The sequence below is a fragment of the Triticum dicoccoides genome, chromosome 4B, assembly GCF_002162155.2.
Source record: "Triticum dicoccoides isolate Atlit2015 ecotype Zavitan chromosome 4B, WEW_v2.0, whole genome shotgun sequence".
NCBI classification, from domain to species: domain Eukaryota; kingdom Viridiplantae; phylum Streptophyta; class Magnoliopsida; order Poales; family Poaceae; genus Triticum; species Triticum dicoccoides.
Window position 1 is genome coordinate 571,324,189 of NC_041387.1, and position 20,773 is coordinate 571,344,961.

Here is a 20,773-nt window from a genome sequence, read left to right on the forward strand (position 1 = left end):
AGATCTGTCCCTGAGTGTGTGAGACGATTCTGCACAACTGTTGTCGAGATCTATGGACCAAAGGACTTGAGGGTTCCCAATGAAGAATATACTCAAAGGCTCATGGTAGAAAATGAAGAGATAGGTTGCCCAGGTATGCTTGGATCCATTGACTGCATGCATTGGACTCGGAAGACTTGTCATGTTGCATGTCAAGGTCAGTATCGAAGGCATTGCCTCGATCCAACCATCATTCTTGAGGCAGATGCATCACATGATCTTTGGATTTGGCATCCATACATTGGTATGCTTGGCTCTCACAATCTTCTCTTTTTGAAAGGATTATTGATGGTGGCAGTCCAACTTGCGACTATGTTGTCGATCATCACAATGTGTACAACATGGGTTACTACCTTGCCGATGACATCCATCCTCCATGGGCCACAATTGTGAATACTATCCACAAACCAAATGGTAACAAGAGATCTCACTTTGCAACTTGTCAAGAATCTGCTAGAAAGGATGTTGAGAGAGCATTTAGTGTGCTTCAACGATGGTTTGCGATTGTCTATGACCCCGCTGAGCATTGGAAGCTCGAGACCCTATGGAAGATCATGGCATCATGTATTATCTTGCACAACATGATCATCGAGGATGAGAGAGAAGACCCAAAGGACTTTTGGCAACTATTCAACGCCCACCTGGTGCAGCTGGAGCATAATCCAAATAGGATCCAAGCCTTCATCCATGCACACCAACAGATCAACCATCGATCTCACAACCGACTTCACGAAGATCTTATTGAACATCATTGGTGCCTTCATAGCACTTGATTCTTGTGCTTTAATCATGTTTATTTTAATACTTAGTTTAGTTGGACCGTATGTTGTCACATCCCTAGCTTCTGGTAATGCTCTAGGCTAGCTTCATGTGTGCATCATGTCTATATTCCAAAAGTTGAAATGAGGAAATTGAAAGCCTCGGAAATCATTTTAATAAAGGGGCAAGAAACCCTAAAATTGCAATCAGTAAATCCAAAATGCCCTAGAAATAGCTCTGACAATTTTGGCAAGAGTTATAAATCAAACCAAAATTTTGGGACATTTCTAAGGAATTATTTGGGCTCTGATTTTAAATCAATATTTTATTTGAATTTGGAGTTATATTCATAATATATAATGAATATATTTTCAAATGCCCTGAGATATTTTATGTTTATGAGGAGTAGACCTTAAGTGACATAAAATTATCCACGGGAGTTTTGGCACTGTTTTCAAATTTGTTTGAATTTGAATTCAGTGGCAATTAAATAGAAAACAGAACAGAAATATAAAACAGAGCAACTTACCTGGCCTTACCTGGTAGCCCACCAGCAGCCCAGCCACTTACCTGGCGCTCACCTGCAGCAGAGCCGGCCCAGCACAGCCCAGCCCACCGCGGCTTTCCCCCCTGTCGTCTTCCTCCCTCGCCAGAAGGACAGAGGCGAGGCGTGGCGAGCGCCGACGCCGCCCCGGCCACCTCCTGCTTGCCGCTTCGCCCTAGCCTCTTCGGGTGAAGCCACGCAGCCCCCTCGCTCCTCTCTCTCACTCTCTCCCGACCCCTTCTCCCTTCTCTGCTCTCCCCCTCTCGCGCCCGAGCGCGCTCGTCGCCGCCGTCCACTGCCACCACGGCCACCGGGCCTCCCTCGCTTCCCCGACTAGCCCAGAAGCTCCGCCACTCCGTCCTCGACCCATCTCACCGAGCCACGCCCCTCCAGAAGCCCCCGAACGACCTCACCGGGCTCCTCTTCTACCTCGGACCCGCCGGCCATCACCGTCAAATTCGTCGGCTCCGGACCGTCCCCGACCTCGCCGAGCGTTCCGTCGTCATCGCCGTGAGCTCCTGCTCCTACCCCCCCTCTCCGCTCCCTCTCTCGCACGCTGTAGCTGCCGCACCACATCCAACCGCACACGCCGCCGCCCACACTCGTCGCCGGTGATGCTCCGGTGACCATTTGGTCCCGGGCATGCGCCCAACACGCTCCCCGCATCACGTAGAGCCTCCGAGGCACCTCGCCGCGCTCGTTTGCGCATCGCAGCCCCATCCCCACTTGCACCCGAGCTTCGGCCGCCGCCGAGCTCGTCGCCGGCGCCGATTCCGGCCGCCCCGACCCCAACCGACTCCACCAGAAGTTGCGGCATGTTCCCAGCTACCCATAGCCACCCTCCGCGGCTCGTTTGGTTGCCGAAATGGCCAAAACCACTCTCGCCGCCGCGTCGGGCTCGCCGTCGGCTAAACGCCGGCGACCGTTGACCCTTGACCGGCGTGGGTTGACCCCACTGCCCGGTTTGACTCTCCCCTCTCTCCCACTGACATGCGGGCCCCGCCCAGCTAACCAAGTTAGTTAGGGTTAATTCTAATTAGGTTACTTAGTCCAGACACTGACACGCAGGGCCCACAGGTCAGTTTGACCTGGACAGCGCCCGTTGACCTGCTGAGGTCAGCATGAGGTCATGCTGACGCAATAATTCCTTTCTGGAATTAAAATAAATTAGGAAATGATTTATAAATTCCAGAAAATTGTATAAACTTCTAAAATTCATAGAAATTCAACCGTAACTCCAAATTAAATAATTTATATATGAAAAATTATCAGAAAAATTCAAGGAATCCATCTGTACCATTTTCATGCATGTTTGAACAATGTTTGTCCTCTGTTTTGGACAAAACAAATAAAGGGCATTTAAATAATCATATATGGAGTTGGAATTTGAATCATGTATTCAAACAAACTTCATTTAAATCATAGCTAGGTGCATTAGCCCAAAACACATTCATTTTGCCATGTCATGATCATGCATCATATTGTGCATTGCATTGATTGTGTTCCCTTCTGTGTTGCCGGTATTTGTCCCCTCTCGATAGACGTGATACCGATGATGTGATCGTTGACACTGATGAAGACTCAATGTTATCTTCAGAAGTGCCAGGCAAGCAAAACCCCCTTGTTCATTCCGATAAAATCCCACTCTCTCGCTCTTGCTCTCTTTTACTGCATTAGGACAACAACGACATATTTGTTACTTGCTGCGGTGTGTGAACATGTCCTACTGTGTGTGAGCTAAGTGTGTGAACACGATTTGGTAAAGGTAGCAGTGAGAGGCCATGTAGGAGTACATGGTGGGTTGTCTCATTGCAGCCGTCCTCAGGAACTGAGTTCTGTGTTTGTGATCCATGATTCAGCTACTACCATACATTGGACCCTGAAATATGACCCCGCTCGACTTCTTATTCACCCTAGTCCTCTGTCCAGGAGTTGCAAGTAGTTTCTGGTGTTTGTAGCTTACTGGAGGCCGTGGACAGCGCTGACCGTAGGGGTGGGCTGTGATGCGGTAGGTACGTGGCACGGTGTACCGGATGCCCGTTTGGTATCTCGGGAACCCTGTTCACATCGTTTGGGGCTGTGAGCGAAACTCCGGCCGGATCTCCTCATGGATGGAACCCGAATAGGCGATAAACCTGGACTAGAGACTTGAGTGTTTAGGTAGGTCGTGGTCTACACCCACGTCGGCTTTCGCTTGAAGTCTGTCGAGCACATGTCGTTTGCAGACGCTAAGTGGTGGAAACATGTATGAAGAAGTACACCCCTGCAGGGTTAACATCATCTATTCGAATAGCCGTGTCCGCGGTAAAGGACTTCTGGGTTGCTTATATCAGTTCATAGACAAGTGAAAGTGGATACTTTAAAATACGCAAGATAAGCGTGAGTGCTATGGATGGCGTTCTCGTAGGGAGACGAGAGCGGTTCCATAGTGGTGTATTGGTTGGTGAATATGTGGATCGTGTGCGCCTCCTCAAAGAGTTGCTTGCAGTTGTAGTTTAGGATAGCCACCGAGTCAAAGCTGGCTTGCTGCAGTTAAACCCCACCATCCCCTTTGTTGATAATGATGCATATGTAGTTAGTTCTGATGTAAGTCTTGCTGGGTACATTTGTACTCACGTTTGCCTATTTTATGTTTTGCAGAGAGACTTCGGTCTCGCTAGTAGTTCCGCGTGGACTTCGACGTTTAGCTTGTTACCTCAGCTACGATCTTGTGCCCTCGGCAGGATCTGGTAGATAGTCAGGCTTCTCAGCCTTTTTCATTTATAGATGTCTGTACTCAGACATGATAGCTTCCGCTTGTGCTTTGATTTGTATGCTCTGGATGTTGGGTCATGAGACCCCTGTTTGTAATATCTCGCTCCTCGGAGCCTAATGAATAAATACTTGAGTTGTAGAGTCATGTTGTGATGCCATGTTGTATTTGCACATATCGAGCATATTGTGTGTATGTTATTGAAATGCTTGGTATGTGTGGGATCTGACTATCTAGTTGTTTATCCTTAGTAGCCTCTCTTACCGAGAAATGTCTCCTAGTGCTTCCACTGAGCCATGGTAGCTTGCTACTGCTCCGGAACACTTAGGCTGGCCGGCATGTGTCCTTCTTCGTTCCTGTGTCTGTCCCTTCGGGGAAATGTCACGCGATGAATACCGGAGTCCTGTTAGCCCGCTACAGCCCGGTTCACCGGAGTCCTGCTAGCCCAGTGCTATAGCCTGGATTCACTCGCTGATGACCGACACGTTCGATGCTGGGTCATGGATGCCTGTCCCTGTAAGTTAGTGCCGCTTTGGGTTCACGACTAGCCATGTCAGCCCGGGTTCTTTGTCATATGGATGCTAGCGACACTATCATATACGTGAGCCAAAAGGCGCAAACGGTCACGGGCCAGGTAAGGTGGCACCCGTGGAAATACCGTGCGTGAGGCCGCAAGGTGATATGATGTGTTACATGCTAGATCGATGTGGCATTGAGTCGGGGTCCTGATAGCGTTGGTATCAGAGCTTGACTGCCTGTAGGATTACCAAGCCAAACTGGTCGAAGTTGAGTCTAGAATTTTTTTAGTTATATAAGGGAATTGATTGTGGGATGGAACGTAAGGCTCTTTTTACTCCTTATACCTCATGGCTTTCTGATCTGAGTCATCATCTTCTCTTCTACGGGGATTAAGAACTAGGCTATCTCTTCTTTCCATCAGGATCACGTGTTACTAATCTGTAGAATTATAAGATTGTTGGATTAAGCCTCAGTTCAATTTCTACCTCTGTATGTTAATTATTGATCTCGAGACCTTGATATTGTGCTTCTGAGTGGCTATGCCACCATTTCTGTAGCATGTCTTAAATCTTTTCTGAGCATTTACAGCCGTTATGCTGTCCGAGTCATCCCAGGTTTCTAATTAGTCTGATGCATTTGCAAATCCTCTCTTTCCGTTCCCGATGTCCCTTATGGTCAGAATAAGCACACTAACCGGTGCGTTGAGGTAATTTATTGCCTTGACATATATGTTGGAGCTATTATTATGACCCTAGATGTTTTAGGGAGTCACCTAGTAAGCTAGCCATGATTTGTGTCCCAGTGTGATGATTCTGGCCTTTATTCTCGAAAGCATTCCGTGATGCTACTTAGTTAGTAGGCATTTCACTTCTGGGTTTTGAACCCGAGATTCACTCTACTTACTTCATGTTGATAGTGTTTGCTAGTTCCTTTAGGATATTAGTAACCTTTGCGATAGTCCTCGAGGTCCGTGGTATATCGTTCTTCCAAATAACATGAACCATTATGGCAGAAGTTTGTTGGATCAAAAGATCACAACAGGAGTGCCCTCGATGAGTTCTCCATGCTATATTGTGACTCTGCCAGTTCTACCTTTCTGCATGGGTTATCCGGAAGAAATATGTTGAACTCGTTCGACATGCTAGTCCATGCATCCACAACTCAAAAAAAAACATATGTTCCTTTGAGTTGTCCCTCTCTAGTTGTCTACTGACCTTCATCTATCAATTGCTAGTCAAGAGTATGCGTGTGTTTGTTTATCGATGCCTATTACTCTTGTGGTCCGTCAAGCCATTCTATCGCGGAATGACTAGGAGAAACAAACTCCAGTACCTCTTCCATATCCAGGATTGGGTCAAAGAAGTTGTGCTCCACAGAACAAATTGCTAATCCAGCTTTTGTTCTGCTCTACCTTGGAGTATTACCATCTTTATATCCGGATTGTTATAGGAATTGCACACCATCCTATGAACTCTTGGTACAGTGATACTTCTTGCCATCATTGTTCATTCCTCGGTTCCTGTGTTATTGTAACCGGAATGCCGACAAGTGAATCGTGGTGTGTGAAATCAATACTCATAGCAACCTTGTTGCTTGGTAGTTAAAGGACAATAATGTCATCCTTAGCGTGTTGGTTATTGAATCGTCACTCTAAGGTTGATTGTGCTACCTAGCCCCTATTTCCGGTGCACTCTTTCGGACGTTGAGTTAGGATTTTGCTAATTCCCCATTCATTTGATCATATCGTCTTGCCCTGAAAAGCAAGATTGTTCTCGAGCTTAGTAACATACCGGTGGCTCGTGATTTTCCGAAGATCTTCTCGGAAGTATTACCAGGTTGTCACCTGACCGCTATGTTGAGCTCGTGATCAAGTTGGGTTCTTGTGAACCACCTTCTCTCCAAGAATCGGTGTTAGATATCCCTGAGCTAGTTGGTTAAGCTAGACAACAACTTGGAGAGTTGGAAGATAAAAGCTTGCCTGACTTAGTTCGTTCCAAAGGGATATTCTTGTGTAGTGTGTGTTGAAGAAAGATGATATCTTCATCGATTGGTCCCTGTGATCAGTTGCTGGACTTATTATCTTACCCAAACCCTTGATTGAGTATGGGCTATCGTCAAATCAAATCAGAACCAACGATATTCGTAATGTTGTCTTACTCGTGGTTTTTCCTCGAGCATACACCATTATATTCTTTGGTCTAACCAATGCTATCACCGTGTTCACTTAACTATGGAATTCCTTTTAAAAGGGAACCCGGATGAATTGTTGTTGAGCCCATTGACAACATCCTTATCTCCTCCATGATCTTGTTGGACAACAAGTTAGTGTTGGAAACTTTTGAAAGCATTTTCTTCATGCTAGCTCATGAAATATTTGTTTGATGAAAGGAGTGACTTCCTCCTATACACGTGCATTTGGTGAAAGTTGCCGCCGTGAATTTGAGAAAGTTAGTTTTGCTTCCTCTGGAATCATCCCAAGTCAGTCATGCATACGTGCGAAGTATTCTGTGGTCTGGAGACTTGCAACCTCCATTCTATATGTGTCCCTAGCACACCAAGCCACTGATTGATTTGTTCAAGGAGAAGAAGTTCCTTCTTAAGAGTATACCTTATGCAAGGACTTCGATATCCTCGATGATGGTTCCCCTCCTGAACTCGGTAGTTTATTATAAGACTACTTTGTGGTCATGCTTGTCTGGGACAACGTGTTCACTTGTTGTAGCAGCACTAGCTCATGTTTTGGAGCTTACTATCGTAGTTCATTTCCCGAGAATCTCACAACGTCATCTCGTCGATTTGTGTTGCAAACTTTTATTTTTCTTCCTAGACTCGATGAGTCTGGAATATCCTGACACCAACCAGATCCGAATCTCAGGCAGATATGATGGTTTGGAACATTTCCCAAAAACTATAATATCGGTCCCTCGGAAACCGGTGAAGTGGATGTCGTGGCCAACACACCCAGCCGGAAGACATGTTATTATAATATCTTGATTGAGGAAGTTGGCCACCTCCCCATAAGGATCTCGTAGAACTTATTCTAGTAGTTGTTCCTTATGGATTTTTGTGCTCCCGAAGTCCGACCTTTCTACTTGATGTTCTAGATATCAAACCATATCTATGGGTGGATTACGCTAGCACATCAAGGAGAACATTAGAAGCGGAGTGCTAAATGTCTCTCGGTCCATCATCCAGATTTTATTTGCTTGGCCTCGCTAAGGTGAAATCTGAGAAAGTGTTATCCTCCTTTGCATCTGCATCGTCCATCGCTATTCATCATGGTAGTATGTTGTGTTGTCAGCACCCTTGACGCGGTTGTTGATAAAACCTTGATGATTGTGGAAATGCTCAAGTTCTTGAGAGCATGCACAAGCGCTACGTGTTGTCATCGGCACTAACTCGGATTCCTCTCAGCTTCCTCGACAATGCTATGAACCTTTCAAACAGTGAATTCACTCTCTATTGTTGGGTTCTTCCCCCAGTTACCAGAATCATTCCCAGCATTTGCATTTTGTTCCCAGCTTGCACCGCCAATGTGCCATTCTACCATGGGTCTCTTCCATTTCCGGTGATAAGCAAATTCATCCATTACGTTGTCTTCAACAAGGTAATCCACATCATCCAAGTTCGGGTATGCCATTCTATCGAACCCCTCTAAATGATCGATTATGAATTGCCTTAAGCTGGTATAAAGAGTTTCAATGATCTTTGAACAAAGGTAATTCTTTTTGCCACTTAAGGGGATATTTCTACGAGTCACCTTCCCTAAGGTGCATCGTTATGGTATCATGGCAACTCAACTCCTCGCTACGTTGACAACCATTCACCACCCTTTTAAGCGTGGAATTGTTGTCTACCTAGTGAACCCTCGTCATTTGTTCCACTCCATCCCTCTAGATGTGTGTTTTATGTCTTAGCTCAAGTGGTGTTACTATGCCTCATTCTGCGAGTTGATCCTAAGTTGTTCGATCTTCGAGAAGATCGATCCTTCTAGAGTCTCCTTCTCCTCTCGTGCTCGTGTTGGCTGGAGTTCTCAGAGCAAGACGACAAGACAAAGATGGTGATCGAATCAACGCTTTTATGAAGTGCACCCTAGATCGTGAAGATTATACTAGTTTGCGTTTCCCCTTCGTCTTACCCTACACTTGAATCTCGGGTCGAGATTCTTGTTTAGTGGGGGTGAGTTGTCACATCCCTAGCTTCTGGTAATGCTCTAGGCTAGCTTCATGTGTGCATCATGTCTATATTCCGAAAGTTGAAATGAGGAAATTGAAAGCCTCGGAAATCATTTAATAAAGGGGCAAGAAACCCTAAAATTGCAATCAGTAAATCCAAAATGCCCTAGAAATAGCTCTGACAATTTTGGCAAGAGTTATAAATCAAACCAAAATTTTGGGACATTTCTAAGGAATTATTTGGGCTCTGATTTTAAATCAATATTTTATTTGAATTTGGAGTTATATTCATAATATATAATGAATATATTTTCAAATGCCCTGAGATATTTTATGTTTATGAGGAGTAGACCTTAAGTGACATAAAATTATCCAGGGGAGTTTTGGCACTGTTTTCAAATTTGTTTGAATTTGAATTCAGTGGCAATTAAATAGAAAACAGAACAGAAATATAAAACAGAGCAACTTACCTGGCCTTACCTGGTAGCCCACCAGCAGCCCAGCCACTTACCTGGCGCTCACCTGCAGCAGAGCCGGCCCAGCACGGCCCAGCCCACCGCCGCTTTCCCCCCTGTCGTCTTCCTCCCTCGCCAGAAGGACAGAGGCGAGGCGTGGCGAGCGCCGACGCCGCCCCGGCCACCTCCTGCTTGCCGCTTCGCCCTGGCCTCTTCGGGTGAAGCCACGCAGCCCCCTCGCTCCTCTCTCTCACTCTCTCCCGACCCCTTCTCCCTTCTCTGCTCTCCCCCTCTCGCGCCCGAGCGTGCTCGTCGCCGCCGTCCACTGCCACCACGGCCACCGGGCCTCCCTCGCTTCCCCGACTAGCCCACAAGCTCCGCCACTCCGTCCTCGACCCATCTCACCGAGCCACGCCCCTCCAGAAGCCCCCGAACGACCTCACCGGGCTCGTCTTCTACCTCGGACCCGCCGGCCATCACCGTCAAATTCGTCGGCTCCGGACCGTCCCCGACCTCGCCGAGCGTTCCGTCGTCATCGCCGTGAGCTCCTGCTCCTACTCCCCCTCTCCACTCCCTCTCTCGCACGCTGTAGCTGCCGCACCACATCCAACCGCACGCGCCGCCGCCCGCACTCGTCGCCGGTGATGCTCCGGTGACCATTTGGTCCCGGGCATGCGCCCAACGCGCTCCCCGCATCGCGTAGAGCCTCCGAGGCACCTCGCCGCGCTCGTTTGCGCACCACAGCCCCATCCCCACTTGCACACGAGCTTCGGCCGCCGCCGAGCTCGTCGCCGGCGCCGATTCCGGCCGCCCCGACCCCAACCGACTCCACCAGAAGTTGCGGCATGTTCCCAGCTACCCATAGCCACCCTCCGCGGCTCGTTTGGTTGCCGAAACGGCCAAAACCACTCTCGCCGCCGCGTCGGGCTCGCCGTCGGCTAAACGCCGGCGACCGTTGACCCTTGACCGGCGTGGGTTGACCCCACTGCCCGGTTTGACTCTCCCCTCTCTCCCACTGACATGCGGGCCCCGCCCGGCTAACCAAGTTAGTTAGGGTTAATTCTAATTAGGTTAGTTAGTCCAGACACTGACACGCAGGGCCCGCAGGTCAGTTTGACCTGGACGGCGCCCGTTGACCTGCTGAGGTCAGCATGAGGTCATGCTGACGCAATAATTCCTTTCTGGAATTAAAATAAATTAGGAAATGATTTATAAATTCCAGAAAATTGTATAAACTTCTAAAATTCATAGAAATTCAACCGTAACTCCAAATTAAATAATTTATATAGGAAAAATTATCACAAAAATTCAAGGAATCCATCTGTACCATTTTCATGCATGTTTGAACAATGTTTGTCCTCTGTTTTGGACAAAACAAATAAAGGGCATTTAAATAATCATATATGGAGTTGGAATTTGAATCATGTATTCAAACCAACTTCATTTAAATCATAGCTAGGTGCATTAGCCCAAAACATATTCATTTTGCCATGTCATGATCATGCATCATATTGTGCATTGCATTGATTGTGTTCCCTTCTGTGTTGCCGGTATTTGTCCCCTCTCGATAGACGTGATACCGATGATGTGATCGTTGACACTGATGAAGACTCAATGTTATCTTCAGAAGTGCCAGGCAAGCAAAACCCCCTTGTTCATTCCGATAAAATCCCACTCTCTCGCTCCTGCTCTCTTTTACTGCATTAGGACAACAACGACATATTTGTTACTTGCTGCGGTAGCTGAACCCCTTTATCCGTTGCATGACCTGTCATTGCCACAGTAAATAGATGAAACCCACTAGCATGAGTAGGAGTTGTTTGAGCCCTGTTGTGCCTACTCATTCATGCTTGTTTGTCATGCCTGCTACTGCCTAGAGTTGAGTCAGGTCTGATTCATCGGGGATGAATCAGAGGCGTGTGAACATGTCCTACTGTGTGTGAGCTAAGTGTGTGAACATGATTTGGTAAAGGTAGCGGTGAGAGGCCATGTAGGAGTACATGGTGGGTTGTCTCATTGCAGCCATCCTCAGGAACTGAGTTCTGTGTTTGTGATCCATGATTCAGCTATTACCATACATTGGGCCCTGAAATATGACCCCGCTCGACTTCTTATTCACCCTAGTCCTCTGTCCAGGAGTTGCAAGTAGTTTCTGGTGTTTGTAGCTTACTGGAGGCCGTGGACAGCGCTGACCGTAGGGGTGGGCTGTGATGCGGTAGGTACGTGGCACGGTGTACCGGATGCCCGTTTGGTATCTCGGGAACCCTGTTCACATCGTTTGGGGCTGTGAGCGAAACTCCGGCCGGATCTCCTCATGGATGGAACCCGAATAGGCGATAAACCTGGACTAGAGACTTGAGTGTTTAGGTAGGTCGTGGTCTACACCCACGTCGACTTTCGCTTGAAGTCTGTCGAGCACATGTCGTGTGCAGACGCTAAGTGGTGGAAACATGTATGAAGAAGTACACCCCTGCAGGGTTAACATCATCTATTCGAATAGCCGTGTCCGCGGTAAAGGACTTCTGGGTTGCTTATATCAGTTCATAGACAAGTGAAAGTGGATACTTTAAAATACGCAAGATAAGCGTGAGTGCTATGGATGGCGTTCTCGTAGGGAGACGAGAGCGGTCCCATAGTGGTGTATTGGTTGGTGAATATGTGGACTCGTGTGCGCCTCCTCAAAGAGTTGCTTGCAGTTGTAGTTTAGGATAGCCACCGAGTCAAAGCTGGCTTGCTGCAGTTAAACCCCACCATCCCCTTTGTTGATAATGATGCATATGTAGTTAGTTCTGATGTAAGTCTTGCTGGGTACATTTGTACTCACGTTTGCCTATTTTATGTTTTGCAGAGAGACTTCGGTCTCGCTAGTAGTTCCGCGTGGACTTCGACGTTTAGCTTGTTACCTCAGCTACGATCTTGTGCCCTTGGCAGGATCTGGTAGATAGTCAGGCTTCTCAGCCTTTTTCATTTATAGATGTCTGTACTCAGACATGATAGCTTCCGCTTGTGCTTTGATTTGTATGCTCTGAATGTTGGGTCATGAGACCCCTGTTTGTAATATCTCGCTCCTCGGAGCCTAATGAATAAATACTTGAGTTGTAGAGTCATGTTGTGATGCCATGTTGTATTTGCACATATCGAGCATATTGCGTGTATGTTATTGAAATGCTTGGTATGTGTGGGATCTGACTATCTAGTTGTTTATCCTTAGTAGCCTCTCTTACCGGGAAATGTCTCCTAGTGCTTCCACTGAGCCATGGTAGCTTGCTACTGCTCCGGAACACTTAGGCTGGCCGGCATGTGTCCTTCTTCGTTCCTGTGTCTGTCCCTTCGGGGAAATGTCACGCGATGAATACCGGAGTCCTGTTAGCCCGCTACAGCCCGGTTCACCGGAGTCCTGCTAGCCCAGTGCTACAGCCTGGATTCACTCGCTGATGACCGACACGTTCGATGCTGGGTCATGGATGCCTGTCCCTGTAAGTTAGTGCCACTTTGGGTTCACGACTAGCCATGTCAGCCCGGGTTCTTTGTCATATGGATGCTAGCGACACTATCATATACGTGAGCCAAAAGACGCAAACGGTCCCGGGCCAGGTAAGGTGGCACCCGTGGAAATACCGTGCGTGAGGCCGCAAGGTGATATGATGTGTTACATGCTAGATCGATGTGGCATTGAGTCGGGGTCCTGACATATGTTTTGTTTGAATTGGATGGTATATGTTTGAGAACATTAAATCTTTTATGCATTTGAATTGTGTGCACTTCATTATTCAAGGTTTTATTTATTTTAATGTTTGGTAAGTTCGAAAATTTGGGAAAACAAAAAAAATAGGATAGGGGATCTGCTAGTTGCAGAATAGTGATTTCCTTAAATAGTTGGCAAAGTGGGATAGGGAGTACTTTTGCTAGTCTTAGTTTAGGGGGTCTACTAGAGATGCCCTAACCTCTTTATATTCAGAAAGGTATTAAGATTCTGAGATGCTTACTTCATTTTCTACTGAAGGGGTTGCTTCTGGTGAGTTATGGTTGCACGTGCGGTATCTCTCAAGTATTTTGTACATGCTGTTGACATATGAAAGCAAATGAATCAATTTTATATTGCTTGACCTGCGAAAAAAGTAGAGAAGTGATGACATTTATAATATCCAAAAGCATTGGAAATGTAAAAAAAATGAATATTAGTATGTGCGCAACACTTACTGACTGAGATGCGATCCTAGTATCATATAATGCATGCTAGACGCCCTCAGAGATAAGCTGGTAATGGCAGATCTTCGTTGAAGCAAAGATGGGTTGTGACCCGCGCAATTTTGTAGCAATATACACTGTGTGAGGTAGAACTTGGGCCGTGAGGGCAAAAACCTTGCACTATAGCTCTGCCACTAAAGCCGTGTCACCTCCTGCTATTGAGATGTGATCCTGGTACATGTATTATGCTAATAGAAAGATGTCCGCTTCAATAGAAAGATGGCACATGATGGTGGCAATAAGTGCCTTGTGGGCCATGCTATAAATTGGGAATTACGTATGATTGAAATAAGCTATCGATATATATGGCCATTCAAAAGTCTTTATGAAAATGATGTTGAGGGAGTACCCACCATCTATGAGAACTTTCTTGACATTGCAACTATTGATGGTTGGGGTCACAATGAGGAGGTGAGCCCCTGGCTGGTCAAGCCCATAGCATGGTCGTACAACTTTGAAGATGATACTATTGTGTGGCCAAGGGGCCGTTCAGCCATAACTGGAGCATACGGCTAGTCTAACGGGTTCTTCCCATGTCATATCACATGTCTCCATTGAATCCAAAGTCGGACCCATAGGTCCCATGGCTGGTCGAGATTGCGGGCTTGATCCCAAAGGATCCCTCCAAACACGACCATCACCTATGGTTGGATATGTTATGTTGTGTCCTCCACATCAAGGGCCAACTGTTGGCAAATGCGACAATTGGCTAGGAGCTGTAATATGGGGTTATGTATAGAGCACCGGTTAGAGTCAAGAAGGGAGTCCTCGATGAAAAGGCGATCTTGGTTTTGTTCTTGAGGGAAGGACTTTGAGGACCTATGGCGACCCAAGGCAACATGCCTAGTATAATGATGAAGGCTCATCAAAGATAGCTTGAAGTATTTGTGATGCATTTACTCATGCCAGAATATTGTTTTCAGCCAGCCTAAATAGCCATCCAAGAAAAGTGTCTTGAAAGGTGAGAGTTTTTCAGATGGTCTCAAAAGGGTTTCAGGAATTCTGGAAAGGTATAATATGGTTTCAAAAAGTCCAGACCTATATATGAAAAGTTCCAAAAGGTTCCAGAATGGGTTCGGGAAACTTCTAGAAAATCAAGGATTTAATATGTGTAAGAAGTCCCTCTTAGGCTGACCCAAGAAGGAAGCCCCCAGTGGGCCATTTGGGGAATCCTACTTGGGGTACAACCCCAATTCGCTCCCCCTATCTACTTGGAGTACAACCCCAAATCTAGTTGGTCTAATTAGATTAGAATCCTAATTAGATGGGAAAGCCGCTAGGATCTCTAGTTTTCTCATATCTCTTCTTCTTGGACGTCTGAGTGCTACTAGATACTACTTCGGAACGCGCGGATACCTCGGAGGGGTCACCTACTTTGACTCTTAATCGGTGCATCATTAGAGAAATTCTCGTGGCTAGGAGGTATAACTTACCTGCGGGAATCATCGCGCTTCAGCGACAAACTACACTACTTCTGCTACTCAGCTTGTCGATGTGTCTAATCATTACCCACACCATCATAGTGTTCCTGGGTGTAATCGTGTAGAATAATTTCGTTGTTGCATAGCACGTTCCCTTCACTTTGCTCCAATGGAGGGCATGTGGAGGTGTGTCTTCGACAAATATTCCTAGATCCAGTCGGCTTTGGTCTCCGGTGGATCCCATTGGATTCGGTAAAGGTTTGTGGTCTCTGGAGTATCTACAAGCTCTTTTCGGTGTCTTGTTCTCCGGGACAGCGATTTGCTACACATATTGTGATCGCTGATATCTTTTGGTCTACATTGACCACTCCCCGGTTGCTTATAAAAGCTCCTGGGTTTAAATAAATTAGCTCCGCCGAGGCGGAGGCCAGAGGAGGCATCGAGCTTTGCTCATGGCGTGCTGTTGGTGGATTCGGGAGGACGAAGATTTTGGCACCCCTAAGAATTTGGATGTAATCTTATTTTTATGTAAATGTCATTTTTGTAAGGACTTGTGTTATTTAATATATGACCACGCCTCCCCCAAAGGATGAAGCATAAAACGATCTAAAATGGCAGATCTAGTTAATTTGGACCATCAATTCGTGTCAATCCAGTGATTTGGATTGCTCCAATGATGACCGTTTAACATGTTTACCATGCAATTAGTATAATACCAAATACCAATGTCAATACAAACCATGTAATTAAGGCATAACTGATGTCCTACCGAATATCAATGTGCAATTAATTTCCTTCACAATATTAACGTGAATTTTATTTTGGACATGAATAGTGACGTGCATTGCATGTAACAATTACTGGTAAGGGGAAAAAGAATCATCAGATGATCCGCAGATCCAATTGTCATAGAGTTATCCCATGAAGTTTTGCATGTGGGAAAACTACCTACGCTTAGTCATTTCACAGGTGGCAAGAATCGGCCGAGATACGAGTTATTATCTTATTCCTGGTCATCGATCAGAGAGACTCTATCCTATCCAGTTCATCACCAGTTCACGAAAGCCCCTGGAATCACTAACTGGTTGCCACATTACACGTATACACACCAACAATGGGATTTGTAAGCTAACTGAGATGGTCTATTTTGTAGTAGCGTCTCTGGTTTGTCTGCGGGTCAAATATGGTGAAAGGGGGTAAATTTTAATCTGTGCAATTAGTCAAAGCAGGGGGTCCCAAATGTCAGGTTTTTTCTAAACTACCCAAGACTAGATTTTTTTTTCCATAAATGAGGTTAAAACCTGTGGCCTCTGCATCATTGTGATGCAAACAACCATCCCTAAGAATATACTTCCTCCGTTCCAAAATAAGTGTCTCAACTTATATTAACTTTAGTACAAAATTGTACTATGATTAAGATATTTATTTTGGGACGGAGTGAGTATATATTCACAATATTCTTCCTAATACAATGTCATGCACGATTCTCGGTCACTAGCAAAGGTACAATAGTGTAGCTGGAGCTGGTGCAAGCAAGCATTTAAAAGTTTCAATCTCTCAGTTTTGCAAAGATTTATTCATTTTTCTTGTTCACACATTTTAACGTGTACGTAGCTCATGAGTATTTCACAACATTTAATTAGGGTCGAAGAATCAGGAGCGACCTAGGTTCTGTAGCGCTACCTCCTCCTTCCCCGCTCCCCCCTAGCCACTGCCGGTGGAAGCCGACGGGATCCCCGCGCGGCGGTCCTTTCTCGCGGGACTTCACAGCTGACCTGGTGGGTGCTAGTCTAGGAGCCTTTGTCTGAGGAAAACCCTTGTCGTTTATGGCGGACATGACGTTGATGGCATTTCAGGTGCCATTCTTCCCCTTGGTCACAACAATCAGGTACAACTTCCAATGCTCTCTCCTTCCCTTGTGCCCCAGGTGAAAACACCAAATCCCTGTGATTGGGTGGTGGCGGTGCTAAGCATTGTTCTCTCCTTGGAGGCTCCGTCTTGGGCAGTGGGTTGCTGGTTGTGCAGCGACAAGCTCGGTTGGTTCCTGATGGGGCTCGGTTTATCTTCGGTAGCGGCATAGATCTACGGTGGGTTGGATTGTTCCTCAGGTCGGTACGCTCTTGCCCCCGTGTGGTCCAGATTGTCCGGCCATACGGTTCCCTCAAGCCTGGGCAAGAGGGGACTGGGCTCTCGACTTTGACGGTTGTGAAGCGATGATGGTGTTGAGAGTTGGCGATCCTAGAAGTTGCTCAGATTAAATATATTACCATATGATTCAATATATTGACGATACGGTTTTGGTCCTGCCGGCATGCCCCCCTTCAAGTTGTTCGGGTTAAACACATTTTGACTTGTTATGCTATTTCAATTAGGCTTAGTATCAACTTCCATAAGTCATCACTCATTCCAATCAGCACTGAGGCTGCCTTGATCAGTCCATATCTAAGATATTTGTTTGTGTCATAGTGTGACACCTTTCACATACCTTGGCCATCCTTGCAGAACAACTTGCCCCACAATTCAAGATTTGATGCCCTTAGTTGTACGTGTGGAGCAAAACTTTCAGTGACATTGTCTATGATCTCCTATGGTGGAAAACTGTCCCTTCTAAACGTGCCATTACTTCGCTAACAACCTTTTCTCTATGCATTCTTGTGTTTACTCCAAAAATTATAGAGCTCCTAGTCAGAATCGGAAGGAGAAGTCTATGTAAGAAAACCGAGCAAGGAGACCAATGCAATTAATTAGCAGCAGGATATGGCATGTCGCCTTAAAACTCACGGTGTCCTTGGTGTTATTAATCTTCAGGTTGGATGTGATGCCCTCCTCATGAAATATGTTCACAAATTGTATAACCGTATGTAACTCCCAAATCTTATTTGGTCAATCTATCATGCTGCAAAAATTCCGCATGTTGTTGACCCTTGTGGGTCCTTTTGGTGGCGAGATATTATGAATCTTAGCCCTGTATTCCGAGGCGCCTCTCGGATTGTTGTGCATTGTGGTACTTCTATACGACTTGCTTTGTGTCCCACCCTTTTTCATTTATTTATTTTCCATTTTTTTGTGTCCCACCCAACGTCCTACTCTTTTGCTTCCTCGGAGGATATCTATGTCAATGATTTCTTGGGGATTGTGGCTGTTGGGGAGGCATTTCACCTACAACTTTCCATACATGCCCATGCAGAGGTTCGTGAACTTCAACCCTTGACGACCCACATAGTTCTTGAGGAAGCCATGCATGATATATGGCACTATGTTTGGGGCTCAAGAGAGTTTAAATCTAGTCACTAGTACGCCTTTTACTTTAAAGTTGTTCAAGCCCACTAGGCATATAGATGGATCTAGAATTCTAATTAAGTGTCCTAAAGATTAAGGCCTTTGGTTGGCTCCTGCTCTATGGTAGGTTAAATACCCTTTACATGCTTAATCGAAGACACTACAATATTGGCGGTGACATGGATTGTCTGTTATATGGATTTGCACATTGCAGAAACGATTGAGCACATGATCTTTGGTAACCAATTTAGCAAATCTTCTCGGGCTAGCCTAGATATTTGATCGGTCCCTCTACCTCAAGGTTCCATATGATCACCCAAGCGAAGCAACTTTGGAGCAAGCCCATGTTTAAGGACATCTTTTTGGTTGCGTCCTGGACTCTGTGGACAGAAAAAAATGATAAGTATTTCAGGGGCATTGTGTCCACCATTGCCTCTTGGAGATCAAGATTCAAAGATGATTTTTCTATCCTTACCCATAGAGTACTAAAATTTGAATTCTCGCATATTTTTAAAGTTGCTTGACATAAGCGTATTTCTGTTCGAGAGGTGATGGGCAGTGCCCAAGCTAATATCAAGTTTCAGTCTCCTATTGTTGTCCCATATTAAGGGAGTGGGAACTATACACGATTTGTAAATGCTCAACTCAATGAGGCCAACTATGTCTTTAGATGTCTTATTTATCAGGCTAGACTATACAAGGCTCCAAGAGGTTCATCTTTTTGGTCAGCTCAATGTACAAGGCTCTTCTTACTACATCGGTCAACTTTTCCTTGCTTGTCATTTTGCTCGTCTAATTTGATTGCTCATTTTGTTGGCTTGTAATTTAAAATCCCCCCTACCCCCTAATTGTATTCCTCATGTGTTTGGAACTAGCATCATAAGATTTTGGGGGCTCTAAGATCACTTATTTTGTATTGGTCTTGGTGCTTTGTGTTGGTCCATTTTTTTTAGAATCGTGTTGGTCCATTTAGCTTTGCCATAATGATGTTTTGTTTGAATAAATGATTGTTTTCAATCCTTTGCAGGCTATTTACTTATCTATCAACTAGATGAGGTTATGGTCAATGTTGCAGCGAACAGACCAGCAAAAGGTCATTATGGAGGACATCAACAAGTTATCACGGGATTTATGCCCCAACATGGGTGCAGGTATAGCAACAGGCTTTGTCATGACTGCGTGTAAGGTGCAAACGAAAGGAGAGCTAATCTTCCATTATCCAAAAAACTATTATCTGTCAATACTTCTAATAACATTTAGACTGAACACATGATATTGTAGTATGTCACCTTAGAAATGATCTAAGTAGTGAAAGAATGTCATCGGAGTAGAAAATGATCTTTAAGCTGAAGAAGAAGAAAACAAAGATGAAATAGAACTTTATTAAAATCCATAAATACAAACTGAACTGGAATTTGTCTTGCGTGAAAAGCTGTAAATTGTCACCACACTGAAAGAAAGGCTCACAAAAGTTGTTTACAGATCGAGTAAGTTCCACCGTGGATTTTTTAGATGAACTTCCGGGGATTGAGCTGGTGGCAAGTTGAACTAGATTTGAAATTGTCACCACACTGGACCAGATTTTGTAGCCAAAAATCCTGATTTTGAATCTATTTCAACCTGTTAGTGCAGAGGGGTTTAGGACTCTATGTAACACATTCCGCAGCAAGGTTATACACATGTTTATGTCTAGCTAGTACGTAATGTTCTTTTCACAAGTATACACACGCCATCTGGTAGAACAGCATAATTGCTCCTAGTAATAAGATCCTCGTGAGAGAGCAAAGTTAACCGTGTATACATTTTCTCGCATGCATGTATATCATTTAATGTACTGTGCATGCATCAGTTCACCCAGTTTAGCACGTGGTGGAGTAAACACTACTCACATATATACCTACTTCAATCGGTATATTGCATGCAAGCTAAGCTGGGTTGCTTTGACGACATGACGTGCAATAAGAAAGTTCACTTGATATCTTTGACGGTTCGGCAGTCAGTGCGCGGAATAACGGGTAGTTCTACACGGGGCTCGGCTCAGTGAAGATAGTAGATCAACTTCCGGGGATCGAGCTGCTGCTGCCCTCAGTGGAACAGCAACTAATGGAACAGTAAATGGATCACAGATCTCAGCTTCTCACCACATCCTAGAGTAAGCCAAACTCTTGAGTATCTTTTCTGAAGCGATGGCAAGATGTTTGCCTTCTCATTAAAGCAAGGAGAGTTTTAGGTACAAGAAACAAAGGTTCCGGCATCAGCCAAGCCCCAAAAGGACAGGAAACAAGATCGAAATTACTTGCGGCATAAAAGGTTCCTAAAGGTGCTTATATTAGCTTATAGTTCCAGCCAAAGCCCACATCTCGCTTCTTCTTTAATTTTGTTGACGACATGAGCCCAGCCGGCGTTGTGTACGTGTACTAGATTTACCATTTTGGGTGAGAAATGTATGGATCTGATGAGCATATGCGGAGGAGATAGAGATCTTGTGAGTAGAGCATGGGCCAGCGAAATATCCTCTAAATATGGAAGGAATAAGCAGCAACTTCATGGACCACTTTCTTGTTCTTGCCGAGTATAGCAAG

General features: G+C 45.4%; 1 protein-coding gene across 2 annotated transcripts in view; it reads right to left on the bottom strand.

The window, feature by feature from the left end:
• Positions 1–20,773, bottom strand: part of LOC119291495 (MADS-box transcription factor 1-like) — a 32,998-nt gene that overhangs the window by 11,538 nt on the left and 687 nt on the right. For both annotated transcript variants that reach the window (XM_037570259.1, XM_037570258.1), the window contains exon 2: positions 13,230–13,305. In XM_037570259.1, coding sequence (XP_037426156.1) covers positions 13,230–13,305 — 76 coding nt within the window. The remainder of the gene's footprint in view (positions 1–13,229; positions 13,306–20,773) is intronic.